Source organism: Lutra lutra, chromosome 3 (genome assembly GCF_902655055.1).
Source record: "Lutra lutra chromosome 3, mLutLut1.2, whole genome shotgun sequence".
NCBI classification, from domain to species: Eukaryota; Metazoa; Chordata; class Mammalia; order Carnivora; family Mustelidae; genus Lutra; species Lutra lutra.
This window is the reverse complement of record NC_062280.1, coordinates 66,315,292-66,329,965: the sequence shown is the minus strand read 5'-3', so window position 1 is coordinate 66,329,965 and position 14,674 is coordinate 66,315,292. Positions and strand designations below refer to the sequence as shown.

Here is a 14,674-nt window from a genome sequence, read left to right as displayed (position 1 = left end):
AGATATGTGCCATAGAGGGCACTTACCTTTCTTCTTGTACCCCTTGATCCTTCATCTGTTGGAGAGAGAATCAAGTTTTCTGGGAAGGAGCAACAGAGTTTCAGTCAGTCTGACCAAGTCTGACCAGTCTGACCATGGTTATATATATATATATAACCATGGCTCAGAAATACCCAGACAGGAAATATGTGCCTACTTCTTACTTCCTACAACCCCCCCACAGACCATATATCCCAGGGATTATTGTGCCCCTCTCAATACATGGGCACATAATAGACATCCCAAAGCTCCTGGTTGGGTTGAAATGAAAGGCAGGTATGTATGATGATAGTGATGATGGTGGTGTTGTATGGAGTTGTGATGGGGGAGCTTCTGCTTTTCTCTTTTTAAAGCCAAGGAAGCTGTGCTGAGCAGAAAGAAAAACTGGTTGTTTCTAGCTATGATTGGTGGAGTAGAGAGAAACCATTCACCTTTTCTTTTAGAGAGGAACATTTTGACAAATGACACAGAAGTTTCTCCTTCATTTCTTGGTTGGGGATGAGCCCTGAGAAAGAACAAAAGACAATGGACACCCAGGGGCTGCCTTAAAGTCTGCACATCAGTGGGAAAACCACTGCCCCAATACAAGGTCCCATACATAATTCATCAAGCTAACTGGACCAACTGGTGGTCCAGTTGGCACCTCTTCATGAATCTTGCCGCCCCAGTCCAAGGTCCCATACATAATTCATCAAGCCAACTGGACCAACTGGTGGTCCAGTTGGCACCTCTTCATGAATCTTGTTAAGTACTGTATTCACTAATCTCGATCAGTGAAAACCCTAGAAATGAGTACCGTTATTTATTCAGCTCAAGTTCTGAGATGCCAATAGATACAATTTTGGTTTAAGATAAATATAATGAGAAATTAGAAGTCCTTGGATAAATATCTGTGAAATGAAAGGAGCTATTACGCAAATTGTATGTTCTAGATTATTAATAATAGTCCCTAGGATGGAAGCTGACTTATGTTGTGATGTGTTAAATGTTGATAATGATTTGTCCTGATTTTGTTGGTTTAAATTAGCTCTTGGGATAGAGTACCCAATATCAGGTACCTCTGAGCATGTTACTTACACCTATGTTTTATTGTTGGTGTTTGAATCCTTGATGATAATGAAAGAAAATAGTAGTAAAGAACTTTCAGCCTATAATCATTTGTGTATTTTCACAAACACACCATGGTCAGAGATGAAAATAATAATTTTAATTCCATAATACAAGCCATTTATATTTTCATTCTTTAAAGTGTATTTCCTCTGTGTTCTTTTCCTATTTTTTCTTTCGTCCTCAGCTTTATCAAGAAGGATGCAAATAGTGAATCAATTTCATTTACTTGGAGTTCATGACCAGTACAGCTTCCCTACATCTTGTCCATCCTCTTTAGAAAATTCAAGTTGAATAGTTTGTGCCTCTTTCTGGTCTTCAAGGAACATAGTAGATGATTTTATTAGAGTTCTAGCTCCTTCCAGTTTGAAGTTCTGCAAGATGGCAATATATCATTCTAGTAAGACCCCCAAAATATTGTTAGAGAAGCTGGAAGAGTAGAAAAGAAGAGATCTTCTGTAAACCATAAGAATCTATTCTGCGGACTATCTGGATGTTTCCACCCAGTAATAATTGGAGTCAACTTAGCAGGAGTAATCCGCTAAAGAAGGCAGAAAAATGAATCAGCTGAAAAAATGTTCATCTTTGTCTAAGAGATATAGTTGTAGCCTTGTGTCAGTGGTGAATATCTCACAGTCTTGCTAATAAACTTTTTTCCATTTTGCTCATAGATCAGTTGTGTTTTGCCAGATTCTATCAGGAATGCATTAGAGAGATGGTCCAAGCATTATTCCAAGCTGGGATAAATAAATAAATAATTTATTATCTTGAACTAGTAATGGCTTAAAGAAATTACTGAAAATGTTTTCAGACTACTGTTTGAAATTTAGTATCCATTATATTGAAACTAAAGTCGTTATATTTGTGCAATATTGGCAAGTTATTAAATGGATAATGCTAAATAACCACACCTAACTAGCTAATTCAACTTGGATTGAGTGGAAGGAATATATTCTATACTTTTCCAGACATAGCAGAATGCATGTTTCCTTATGGTCAGAATTCAACAAGTAGTGTGATTTTCTTGTAATGGGAGCCATATGCATTGCCTTAGCTAAAGTGAGTATTCAATTGCAAGAATTTCTCTTATTTCTTTACCAACTTGGATTTTGTTCTAAGAAAGAATATGTGTTTTAATATGACAGTCTATTGCATAGGAAATAGGTGGGATATAAAATCATAAAAACAAGAAACCATTTTGAGTACTTAGAGGGACCTCTTCTAAGGTATTTACATTTATTACCTCTTTTAGTCTTCAGATTTGGTATATGAAGGAGAAGGTGTTATTATTATTGTTACCTTCACTTTACAGATGAGGAAACTAAGGTCCTATAGGCCAAGTAACTTACCCAACATCAAACTTAGTAAATGATGGAGCCTGGATTTCAAACTCAGGCAGTCTTACTACAGAGTTGGAGCAGTTAGCCACTGTTGAATTAACTAAAGAAGTAGCATGCCTAAGGGATATTAACATTTGGATCTCCCAACAATATCCTCTCCTGCCTCTGCTTCCCTGCATCACCTCTCCTCCAGCACACCAAAACAATCACGAAGATGATTTCCATTCTGCCAACATCATCACTATTCTTAAAAATATCGCAGTTTAAAAATCTTGAATTACTTCTGGCTTCCCTGCTTCTTTTCACTTTTATCTGCAACACAGACTATCAGAGAGTGTAGATACCAAGAACCCTGTCAATAAAGAGTTTTGTGTCATTGAGTTTCTGCTGGGGCAAGTAATACCAGTACTAGGTACTGCGTTTTGTTTCTGTTTCACATGGTCAAAACCAGAGACTTAAGAAATTTTGGAAATGTTCATATTAGAAGCCAACAAACAGTAATGTTCCAATCACTTCCCAATGCAAAGTTATTAAATGATGAGACAGATTAAGCAATGGTATTTTTATTAGCTTTATTATTTTTTTTTTAAAGACTTTATTTATTTGACAGACAGAGATCACAAGTAGGCAGAGAGGCAGGCAGAGAGAGAGGAAGGGAAGCAGGTTCTCCGCTGAGCAGAGAGCCTGATGCGGGGCTGGATCCCAGGATCCTGGGATCATGACCTGAGCGGAAGGCAGAGGCTTTAACCCACTGAGCTACCCAGGCGCCCCTAGCTTTATTTTTTTTAATTAACTCTGAGCTACAGGGAATATTAAAGAAAAAGGAATATATTTGGCAACAGACTGCGATTAAAGTTCAATACTTATATTTGTTGCAGAAGGCTTTATTTGAAAATGATGAATGCCTTGTGCTGGAACAAGTCCCTCCGGGAGGTATTAATCTGCATTTTACGAAGCAGAGCAGAGAGTCCGCTGTGTCTCGGAAAAAAACTACAAATCCCAGAATGCACTCTCCCCTATCCTTTCGCGAGAATACCGGAGGTCTAGATCAACCATTCCCTTCATGAAAAGCGTAGCTATCAGCCAATCCAAAGGCGAATGGACGCCCGGGGGCGGGAGGAGCAAGGCGCCCTAAGATTTGAAATACGAAAGTCAGCGCGGCTGCAGGTCTTGGTTCTGGGAACTCTGTTTTTCTCGAATTGGTTAAGGTCTTTTGTGGGTAGGTGGCTGGGCTCAGACATCCTGGAGAAGATGAGGGAGGTGGGATCTAGGGCTTCCGGATCCTCCTGTCGCTATAAGGGAAAGTGGGTTTCTAGGCGGGATTTATTTTCCGGAACGAGGTCTGTGAAATGCATGGTTTGTTTACTCGTCGGGGTGGGCGGCGGTGAGGCTGAAAGGTTCCGGGTTTCAGCGAACGAGAGATTTGTGGCCCTTCTGGGAAGGTTTTAGGTTTGGGGGATAGTTTTAGCGATACAGAAAACTGGGGGAGCTTGCAGTCTTACCGGACATTGTTTTACAAAAGAGGACACTAAGGCGCAGAGAGTGCAGGTGACTTGTACTTTTCCGGGACCAGGACCACTAAACTCCCACTCCAGTCGCCTGTTTAGTGCTACTTTTCCTGACCTTAGTGGGAGGGAGAGGCAGGGTTCATGTGGGGTCTTATCCTAGGAGAAGGGGCCGTCCATGTGGGACCTGGCAATGCAGGCCGGAATTCAAATGGTCAGAGTTGGGGACGCCTTCTAAGTTACCAATTTTACTTGTGAGAAAACGGAGTCAGAATCATTTTCCCAAGGTCATAGAGCTGTGCGAGTGTCTTGTGCAGTTACACTAATGACAGATCCCTAGGAGGTAAAGATGTCCTTCCTGGAATCTTGAGTTTTAACCGTGGTTAAGTCCAGGTGGCTTGTTCTGCCCGGGGAATATCTAGGGTTAAAAGTAAGCTGCTAACTATTTTCTAGCAAAGGTCACACTACCAAAATATGATTCATTAGAAGATGAGCCTGATTTGATTTCAGTAACTCATAAGAAATATGATGTTCTATTTGTTTTGTAGCATTTTCTCCCAAAATGATAGAGGACGAACTCGCACTGTTTGATAAAAGCATAAATGAATTTTGGAATAAATTCAAAAGCAGTGTCAGTGACACTTCCTGTCAGATGGTGGGACTGAGAGATACCTACAAAGACTCCATCAAAGCATGTGCAGGTAACTGAGGTTAACTTGTAACATGCTCTTTTGTTGTTCTTGCTTTTTAGTTATTTCAGCTGAATTAAAACTTCAGTTCCAACTTCTCTTTCAGAAAAGCTGTCTGTGAAATTAAAGGAAGAAGAACGAATGGTTGAGATGTTTTTGGAGTATCAAAATCGTAAGCTATAGATCACAGAGATTTTTTTTTAGATTGAACTTCTTTATGCAATCCCTCATACAAGTAAAACAATGTATTGTGTGTGTGTGTGTGTATACACACATATATATAAAACTAATAAACATTTGTGTACTTACAACTCAGCTTAAGAAATAGAACTTTCCACATCTACTTTTCTCTTCTCACACCTTCCAGAACTAACCTATTGGTATTTAGTGTTGTGTTTTTGAATGTTATATAAATGGCATTTTTGTGTGTATTTTGTTCCTTTTTTTAATTCAACAGTATGCTTGTGAGATTCATCTGTGCAGATGTGTAAATGCCCGTTATTTGAAAAATGAATTTGTTTTCCCATTGGAAATCATAGGCTAGGGGTTGAAAAGCTGGAGTTCCTCAGTTCCTTGGAGGTAGGGTTAGTACTCTTGACTGTTTTCCTCCATATTTTTCCTGTTGTTCTTGTTTTACCTTTACACAGGTAAAAGGCTATATGCTAGCCTTTTACCTGTGTTTACTTTCTAAGCTGCCTTATCTATTAGCCATTTAGGATGTTTTCAGTTTTTCACCATTATAAATAATACTGAAAACAATTTTTTGTATATAAATACTTTCACATATCTTGTTTTCTTAAGGTTACTTGTAAAAATGAAATAACTAATCAAAGGACATGAATATTCTTAAGACTCATTTTGCAATGTCAAAAATATGCCACAAGGACTCTAGTATTTTGCATTCTTCTCAACACTAGCTATTATTTTTGTAAACGTTGTAATAAATGAAAATTGGTATGTCATTGCTTTATTTGCATTTCTGGGATTACTACTTAGATTCAATTGTCTTTCATATTTATTAACCATCTGCAGTCTACATTTCCTCTGTTTATCCCTTTGTCTGTTTTTGTCTTGGGAATTTATATTTGTGTCTTCTTTAGATTAAGAACAATTGGGGGACAATATTTAATGCTCAAAGCATGGTCTTTGAAATCAAGTCCTGAGTTTGAATCTTTGTATCTTACTATTTATTGTATCCTAGCACATAAAGGTTTAAGCAAGTCAGTCAACTGCTTTTTCCTCTTTTAAATTAGACCTACAAAATGTATTATAGTGAAATTGAAGTAAATTTATAGAAATATAAGGTGTTGAACAAAGTTCCTAGCATATAGTAGAGTTTTATGCTTATTTGAATCAAATATAAGGTTTTTTGCCCATTTATTAACTTTTATGTAGCTGGTGTATGTCTTTCTCTTTGATTTCTTTTTGCCTTTGAGTAAAAAGATCTTTCTTTCTTTCTTTTTTTTGTTTTTTTAGATTTTTAAAAATTTATTTGACAGAGAGAGACACAGCGAGAGAGGAAACAAGTAGGGGAGTGGGAGAGGGAGAACAGGCTTCCTACGGAGCAGGGAGCTGAATGTGGGGCTCGATCTCAAGACCCTGGGATCATGACCTGAGCCAAAGGCAGATGCTTAACAGCTGAGCCACCCAGGTGCCCCAAAAAGATCTTTTTCCCCATAGAACTAACTTTATATTCAGATACCGCCTTTTAGGCTTTGCAAGATTTCATTTTATATTTAAATATTTAATAAATACGGAATTTATTTTGAATTTCAGCACCGTTTGGGGAACCATCTACCACTTGATTTTATATTTCACTTTTCATATTAATTACCGAAATCTACCAGTGTTTGTTTGGGAATGCTGTTTTTGTTTAAACTGTATGTCATTTCTTCAGCTGGTACCCCACTATTGTATTAAAAGTGCCACAATCACAGATGTTAAATTTAATAGGACAAGTCCCTATCCTCATTATTTTTCTTACCATATTTCCTTAACTATTCTCACCTGTGTATTTGTCAGATAAATTTTATAATACTTTTCTAGATCTTCCCTTTCCCTTCCCTCCAAATTCCATTGGGACTGCATTAAATATAGAAATGAATTTGGGGGGCACCTGGGTGGCTTAGTGCATTAAAGCCTCTGCTTTTGGCTTGGGTCATGATTTCAGGGTCCTGGGATTGACCCCCCATCGGGCTCTCTGCTCAGCGGGGAGCCTGCTTCCCTTCCTCTCTCTGCCTGCCTCTCTGCCTACTTGTGATCTCTGTCTGTCAGGTAAATAAATAAAAATCTTAAAAAACAAATGAATTTGGGAAATATTGACATCTTTATAATATTTAGAAGCATAAAATGTCTTTCCATACATCCAGGTCAAATCAATACGTGTTTCAGACAGGTTTTGCCCTTTTTTCTTATGGGGCCTACATATTTCTTGATCTAGATTATTCCTGGATGTTTTGTTTATTACCAATGTAAATGAGTTTTCATCCTTCCTTCCTCTCTGTCTCCCTCCCTCTCCTCCTACACTTCTTCCTGTTTTTCTGGTATCTTCCAGAATCATTAATATAACATTAGAATAAACTGGTTCTTTAAAGTGCTGTGTAAAAACATTGTCGAGATTTTGGTTGTTTTTGGTGGTGAGCTTTATTTATATGCTTATTTGAAGAGCAAAGCTGCAAGGGTCTTTTATTTTCAAATGCAAATAGAAAAGAATAGGATTTTTTTTCTTTCTGTTTTTATGATTTTTGAACCATTAGGAAGCACTTATCAATTAAAACATTATTGATCTTACGATAAAGTCAGTATTCCTTATCCGTGATAGATGTTGGAGAGCAAACTATATATATTCTAACATTTTGTGCTTCTTACAGAAATCTGTAGGCAGAATAACGTCATTCAAGAAAAAAAAGATAACTTGTTAAGGTTGATTGCTAGAATAAAAGACAAAAAGCAGGAACTGGAAGTACTGACCTCAAATATTCAGGATCTTAAGGAGGAATATGCTAAGAAGAAGGAAAGTAAGTTTCCAGTTGTACTCATATTTAAAACATTAACCTAAATTTCAGAGTGGTGATGGTTCACAATTCTGTATCTCTTGCCTTCACTCCAGTTCATTACTAAAAATGGGTAACATATCTCGCGGGCATAGCCAGCTACTCATTTCTGCAAGGAAGCCGTGTGAAGTTAGCTAAGTGGGCTTTATTTTCTCTTGTTTTACTTTAAAGGTCCTTTTGATTTCTAATAAAACTAGAACCATAATGCAATTGATATGGGAGCTTAATTAAGCAGAGTGGGAGACAGTTTCACTAAGTAGGATTTGTTTGGAGAAGCCATAGTATAATTCATGTAGCAGAGTTATTGATCACACATTCTCTGCCAGGAACCATTAGGCACATTCTTTATGCTGTAAAGTCTCTTTGTCTAAAAAAACTTCATATTCAAATATATGTATTTTTTAAAAAATCCTAGCTATTTCTGCTGCTAACAAAGCTAATGAAGAGAGGTTGAAAAGACTACAGAAATCTGCAGATTTATATAAAGATCGACTTGGACTAGAAATTCGTAAAATTTATGGTATGTATATTAATGTAAGTAAAACGTAAGAGATTAGAAAGGTGTATCTTAAGTAGAGAATTTCAAAAATGCTATCAAAGAAAATAATGACAGCATTATTAACTTTTTAGAAAATAGGAAAGAACTAAAAAATTTCTCATCATCTTAACATCATTACTGATGCCTTGGTTATTTTTCATCCAGTATTTTAATAAATGTATATTTGGCATGATTGCCAACACAAAATAATTTTGTTCCTTGTTCTTACTGGTATTGTGTGATTAGCATTTTTCCAGTTGCTATAGCCTTCCTATGGTAATTTTAAAATGGTGGTGTAATAATTCATTCCACTAATGTATCTTAATTTAGCCAATCTTTTATCTGTCATTTAATACAGCTTTGTTTCTAACTTTATATTTGGATTCTGCCTGTGTTTCAGTTTTAGAAGTACTACAGTGAATACAGACTTCTCCATTTCTTTTGTATAATTTCCATGGAATTCCCAGAGAAGCATTATTGGGTTAAAGCATGTAAATATTTTAATAGCTGTTGTATGTAGTATACATGCCAGTTTATAGCACTGTTCATTGTGTTAGCAGTCCCCAAGATCACCATCTGGTTTGGTGATTCCCTAGAAGGACTTATAGGGCTCTGCAAATAGTCCTATTCATGGCTCAGATTTATTGCCGAGAGGATAAAAAAAAAAAAAAACCAGCCCCAAAAAGGCACTGGGGCAAAGTCTAAAAGAAACACTTTTTCAGGCATAATTTTTTAAGAATCTTAACCCAGCAGAGTTAAGATTAAGTACAGAGTCACTGTGCTTAATTCCTTTAGCACTGAATGTGACAATACCTGTAAAGTGTTGTCTACCAGGGAAGCCCATCAGAGACTCGTGTAGCCTGTGCCCGTTTTCCCTGGACTTCACCCCATGTATTTTTCCCTTTGCTGATTTTGCCGTAGCCTTTCACTATAATAAATCATAGCCCTGAGTATGACCCTGTGGAGAGTCTTTTGACCTCCTAGTGACTCTTCAAACCTGGGGTGGTTGGGGGGCAGTGGGCAACACACCAGCCAACGACCATCTTGCAAGCAGGCCTTTTTAAGAGTCTTAACAATAGAGCATCAGGCCTGCCATATTAATTCTTTGGTGCACAACTCTACAATGTAAAGAGTACCCACTTCATTGTCTTCTTGTCAGAGTTGTAGTTTTTTTTTTTTTTTTAAGATTTTTTATTTATTTATTAGAGAGAGAGAGCGAGCACAGGCAGACAGAGAGGCAGGCAGAGGCAGAGGACGAAGCAGGCTTCCTGCCAAGCAAGGAGCCCGATGCGGGACTCGATCCCAGGTTGCTGGGATCATGACCTGAGCCGAAGGCAGCCGCTCAACCAGCTGAGCCACCCAGGCGTCCCGAGTTGTAGTTTTTTAAGTCTGTTTGTGTTTGATTTATTGGCAGTTGACTAGATATAATTGGAGCATTTAGTTTTAAATGCATTTCTTTGATTATTATTGGAAAGGTAAACCTTTTTTCTGTATACTTAATTATATTTCTTTGATTGTCTGGGCTTTCAATTCATATATCTATTAGTCTTTTCTCTGGCCCACCACCTGTTGGAATAAGCTTTTAATAAAAAATGTGAACCTTTTGATTAGAGGGAAATACAAAGTCCAACTCTGAATTTTTGATTCATTGGAGACTTACTGTCATCCTGAGGTGCTTTTTTGAACAAGAAGGCTTTAAAATTATTTTAGATTTAAAAATAGAACTTTCTCATAGCCCTCAAAGTCAGGAAATAATGTTTTTTAAAGAAGAGAACCCAAATTAAATCCTTCATTATCTTAGGAAATCTTTTTCTCTTTGGCATGTATCCCTCCCATTACTATTAACATTTAAAAAAATCTGGTGTACTGGGGGGCACCTCGGTGGCATAGTCAGCTAAGCGACGGACTCTTGGTTACGGCTCAGGTCACGATTTCAGGGTTGTGAGATCAAATCCGTGACAGGTGTCATGCTCCCCGCTCGGTGCAGTCTGCTTAAGATTCTCTCTCTCTCTCTCCCCTTCCCACTCCTCTCTTAAATAAGTAAGTATTTTTAGGAAATCTGGTATACTAATGTAATTATTTCATTTTGAACAAAAATGTGAGAAATGTTTTTCAAAGTTTCTGAATATTACTTTTTGTAATTAAAACCATTTTTAAAGTGAGATTTCCTAATTATGCTGTAGAGCAAAATTAAAATGCATGTGAGTTTCTACTTCGTGGTTGCCATTTTTAATTTCTAATGGGCATTTATTTTGGGAGCATTTGGAGGTCTTTTGGAAAACAGACATTAAGACTGGATTACTGTGTAGAAAAGGTCAGATTAAATCTGTTCAGTAACACATTTTTTATTGTGGTAAAACTATGTGACCTAGAGATTGCCATTTTAACTCTTTATCATATAGTTTGTTGACATTAATTACATTCACAGTGCTGTGTAATCATCACATTTCCAGAATTTTTCATCACTGCAGACAGAAATTATCTACTCATCAAGCAATAACTTATTCCTCCTTCCCCAGCCCCTGATAACCTCTAATCTACTTCCTGTCTCCATAAATTTACCTATTCTTTCATATAGGTGGAATCATAATTGTTCAGTAATTGTTCTTTTGCATCTGGATTGTTGTATTTAAATCTGTAGTTGTTCTTTTGCATCTGGATTGTTTTACTTAGCATGTTTTTAAGGTTCTTCATGTTGTATGCATATCAGAAGTTCATCCCTTTTTGTATGACCAGGTAATATTCTGTTGTATGTATATACCATATTTTGTTTATCTAGTCATGTAGCAGTGAACACGTGGTTATTATTACCTTTTGGCTGCTGTGAATAATGCTGCTGTAAACATTGGCAAAGTTACCTGAGTCCTATTTTCAGTTCTTTTGAGTATACACGTCAGAATGGAGTCCCTGGGTCCTATTATAACTCTCGATTTAAACTTTTTGAGGAACTGCCAAACTTTTCTACAGCTTCGGCACCATTTTCTATTCCCACCAGCAGGGTTCTAATTTCTCCACGTCTTTATCCACACTCTTCTTTGCTTGTTTTGTTACAACTGTAATGGTAGGTGTGAAATGATAGCTCACTGTAGTTTTGGTTTGCATTTCCCCAGTGATTAGCGGTGGTGACCATCTTTCCATGTGCTTATTGACCGTTTGTATCTCTTCTTTGGAGAAATATCCATTTAAGTGCTTTTGTCCATTTTTTGAATTGGGTTGCTTTTCTTTTAGTTGTTCAGTTGTGGTTTTTTAAAATATATCCTATGTATTAAATCCATGTCAAAGATATGATTTACAAATATTTTCTCCCATTCTGTAGGTTATCTTTTCACTCTCTTGGTAATTCCCTTGGAAGGACAAAAGTTTTTAATTTTGACGAAGTCCAATTTATCAGTTCTTTTTTTTCGTTTACTTATGCTTTTTAAAATCGTATTTAAACTATAGTTCACTTAAAACTAACTTGTAACTTGTACATGTGGGGCTTGGTTAAGTGTGTATGTATGTGTTTGTGTGTGCATTTAGCGTGAAGATACTAAGGACAGAGGTGAGATGGCTCATCCCTATGGAAAGCTTTGGCATGATAAAATCCTCTCATACCAAATAATCTAATCTCTCTTTTCAGGTGATAAACTACAGTTTATATTCACTAACATTGACCCTAAGCATCCTGAGAACCCATTTATGTTTTCCCTCCACCTAAATGAAGCCAGGGAGTATGAAGGTATGTATTCCTGTCTCTTAACTGGCATTTAAGGTTGGCATCCTCAAATGTTATCTGACTCCACATACAGAGTAATATGACGGAGAGTAATTCCCACAAGGTGGTGCTTTTTTGCCAGTCTTGCTTTATGGGATACTGTCTTCTCAAGGCTGTGAGTATAGTTGTGATTTATAGTGATTATGTAGGATCCTTAATATGTACCTTCTCTTCAGGATGACACAGTGCCTCAGTGGCAGAAAAGTCTTAAAGACCACAGATCACTGCATTTCATACACAAATGTGAATTAGGCTTTTAAAGAACTTAAAGCTAAAGCTGTAAAGGATATAACCACGTAAAGGTGAATATTATAATTTATACAAGTAGGTGATTTTAAAAGCAAATGCTAAGTCATCAGAATGTAATCATTTATTTCCCAAAAATCAATTTAAGAAATATTACCATCTCCTGAAAAATCCCACACATTGATAATTTAGCTCATTTACTGACTCTCCAGCAGACCAGAAAGAAGGTCATCGATTTATGGGAAATATATATGATTGATAGTAGGGAGAACAAGAAGAGAATGGAAATATATTTATCTCCTTTTTTATTCTTCTAATGCCCCTTTTAAAATAATTTTTCATTTATTGGAGTTCAGGAAAATGGTTCTTAGCTCATTAGACCTGTGTTCTCATCTTAAAGCACTTACAGCAGATAAGCACTCAGGAGAACTGCTGAGTTGTCTCTCTGATGTACCCTGGTGACTTGGTCCTCATTCTCATGGAATTCTTTATTTTAGGAATCTAATTCATGTACAGATGCTTTTTTCCTCTCTCAGTGAATATCTTTCAATAAAAGCTAAATTTTAAAAAGCAAACCAAAAACCACATACCTAGGTTTTTAGTGTTCTCCAAATTGTATATTCTTTCTTGCTACATAGTATCACAATATTTAATAGTGTACTAAAATAGAATCTATAGTGTGATTTTGACCCAAGTGCTCTTTGCTAATCTTTCCCTCATGGTCATGGTCCTTGTTTACTAAACAGTCTCAACCAAAGAGCTGGAAATCTGGCATGGTCAAATTTCTTCTTGGAAAAATCTCTCCCAAATTGTTGGGAGAGAAAGCTGAATCATTCCTTTCCTTTGACCACCCTCACTGGAGACTTGCTCCCAAGATGTACCATTTTGTACAACTACATGTGAGAACTCTGCTATTACTTGTGTCTTGTGTCTCATGTGATTAGTAAACCCTGTAATTACCACTTTTAGAATAGCAGTCACATTTTCTAATGAAAACTTACAAAAGCTTAGATTTTCCCCATAATTATAAATTATTAAAGGCTGGCATTGAAGGTTGTTCTTTTTTGATGTAGTGACCAGAAACTAAAAGCCAAGCCAAAGGCTTATAGAGAAAACTGACTTAACCATTTAAAAAAACAACACACACACCGGTAAAATAATTTAGTCAAAACAAAATGTATAGAAAGATGATGGGAAATGGCATTCTGTTCTTTATTACTAAACTCCTCAGTCCCTTGACTACCATCTGTTTACATTTAAAGTAAGGTTGTAGTACTTAAGATTTTAATATTTAGAGATTAAACAAAGAGCAGGTCTAAAAGATAGTTTAGGATATGAAAATCAAGTGTATCTATTGTTTTGTGTCAAAGCATCTCAGTAAAATGGAATTGAAATGATTTGAATCAGATGAAAGCATCTAAATTTAGAAACACTTCTCTTCCATAAAAAAATCTCATTCAAATTATCTTTTTTTTTTTTTCCCTAGTGTCAGATAGTTCTCCTCATCTTGAGTGCCTGACAGAATTCCAAGAGAATGTAAGGAAGACCAACAATTTCTCGGCTTTTCTTGCCAATGTTCGGAAAGCTTTTACTGCTATGGTTTATAATTGATGTATGAATAGTATATAAAAACTGTTTATTTTTCTTCCCTATTGTGTATCTCTCTCTCTTTTTTTCTTATCATTGTGTATCTCTTTTAAAAAGAATTCTCATTATCCATTGTTTGCCTATAATTCTTTTGTATTTCTCTAACATTTCTATGTGGTATATTTCTTTAAATTATTTTAATTAAAATCTTAAGAAATAAAATTTATAAAGTCAAATGTGTCCTTTCTAAAGTGAGAGATAGGGGCGCCTGGGTGGCTCAGTGGGTTAAGCCGCTGCCTTCGGCTCAGGTCATGATCTCAGGGTCCTGGGATCGAGCCCCGCATTGGGCTCTCTGCTCAGCAGGGAGCCTGCTTCCTCCTCTCTCTCTGCCTGCCTCTCTGCCTGCTTGTGATCTCTCTCTGTCAAATAAATGAATAAAAAAATCTTTAAAAAAAAATAAATAAAGTGAGAGATAGTATACTATGTATATGTCTGTATGTGTGTGTGTATATATACATATTTTTTAAATGGCAGGCATGGGTAATTTAAGTCTAGCCTGGGAATGGGAATTCCTACAACTGACATTGTGTCTCATTGGTTCCCAAGCTTTTTATTTTTTTTTTAAAGATTTTATTTATTTATTTATTTGACAGATAGACATCACAAGTAGGCAGAGAGGCAATGCAGGCTCCCCGCTGAGTAGAGAGCCTGATGCGGGGCTCGATCCCAGGACCCTGGGATCATGACCTGAGCTGAAGGCAGAGGCTTTAACCCACTGAGCCACCTAGGCGCCCCTATTTTTTTATTTTTTTTTTA

At 36.7% G+C, this 14,674-nt stretch overlaps 1 protein-coding gene across 2 annotated transcripts; it reads left to right on the top strand.

Moving 5' to 3' along the window:
• Positions 1–3,603: 3,603 nt before the first annotated feature.
• SPC25 (SPC25 component of NDC80 kinetochore complex) lies at positions 3,604–14,032 on the top strand. 2 transcript variants are annotated; one of them, XM_047722970.1, is made up of 7 exons: positions 3,604–3,705; positions 4,540–4,692; positions 4,787–4,852; positions 7,551–7,697; positions 8,149–8,253; positions 11,891–11,989; positions 13,758–14,031. In XM_047722970.1, the coding sequence occupies exons 2-7, from the start codon at positions 4,554–4,556 to the stop codon at positions 13,880–13,882; spliced, it is 681 nt and encodes a 226-aa protein (XP_047578926.1). In that variant the 5' UTR covers positions 3,604–3,705; positions 4,540–4,553; the 3' UTR covers positions 13,883–14,031. The 2 variants fall into 2 exon arrangements, with proteins under 2 accessions (XP_047578926.1, XP_047578925.1); XM_047722969.1 differs by having other exon boundaries at positions 3,689–3,826; positions 13,758–14,032.
• The last annotated feature ends 642 nt before the right edge of the window (positions 14,033–14,674 follow it).

Excerpts from the sequence above, each read along its gene's own strand:
- SPC25 (XM_047722969.1), top strand. The coding sequence starts at position 4,554 with ATGATAGAGGACGAACTCGCACTGTTTGATAAAAGCATAAATGAATTT. Across the intron at positions 7,698-8,148 it reads ATATGCTAAGAAGAAGGAAA|CTATTTCTGCTGCTAACAAA; the intron begins GTAAGTTTCCAG and ends AAAAAATCCTAG. Across the intron at positions 8,254-11,890 it reads AGAAATTCGTAAAATTTATG|GTGATAAACTACAGTTTATA; the intron begins GTATGTATATTA and ends CTCTCTTTTCAG.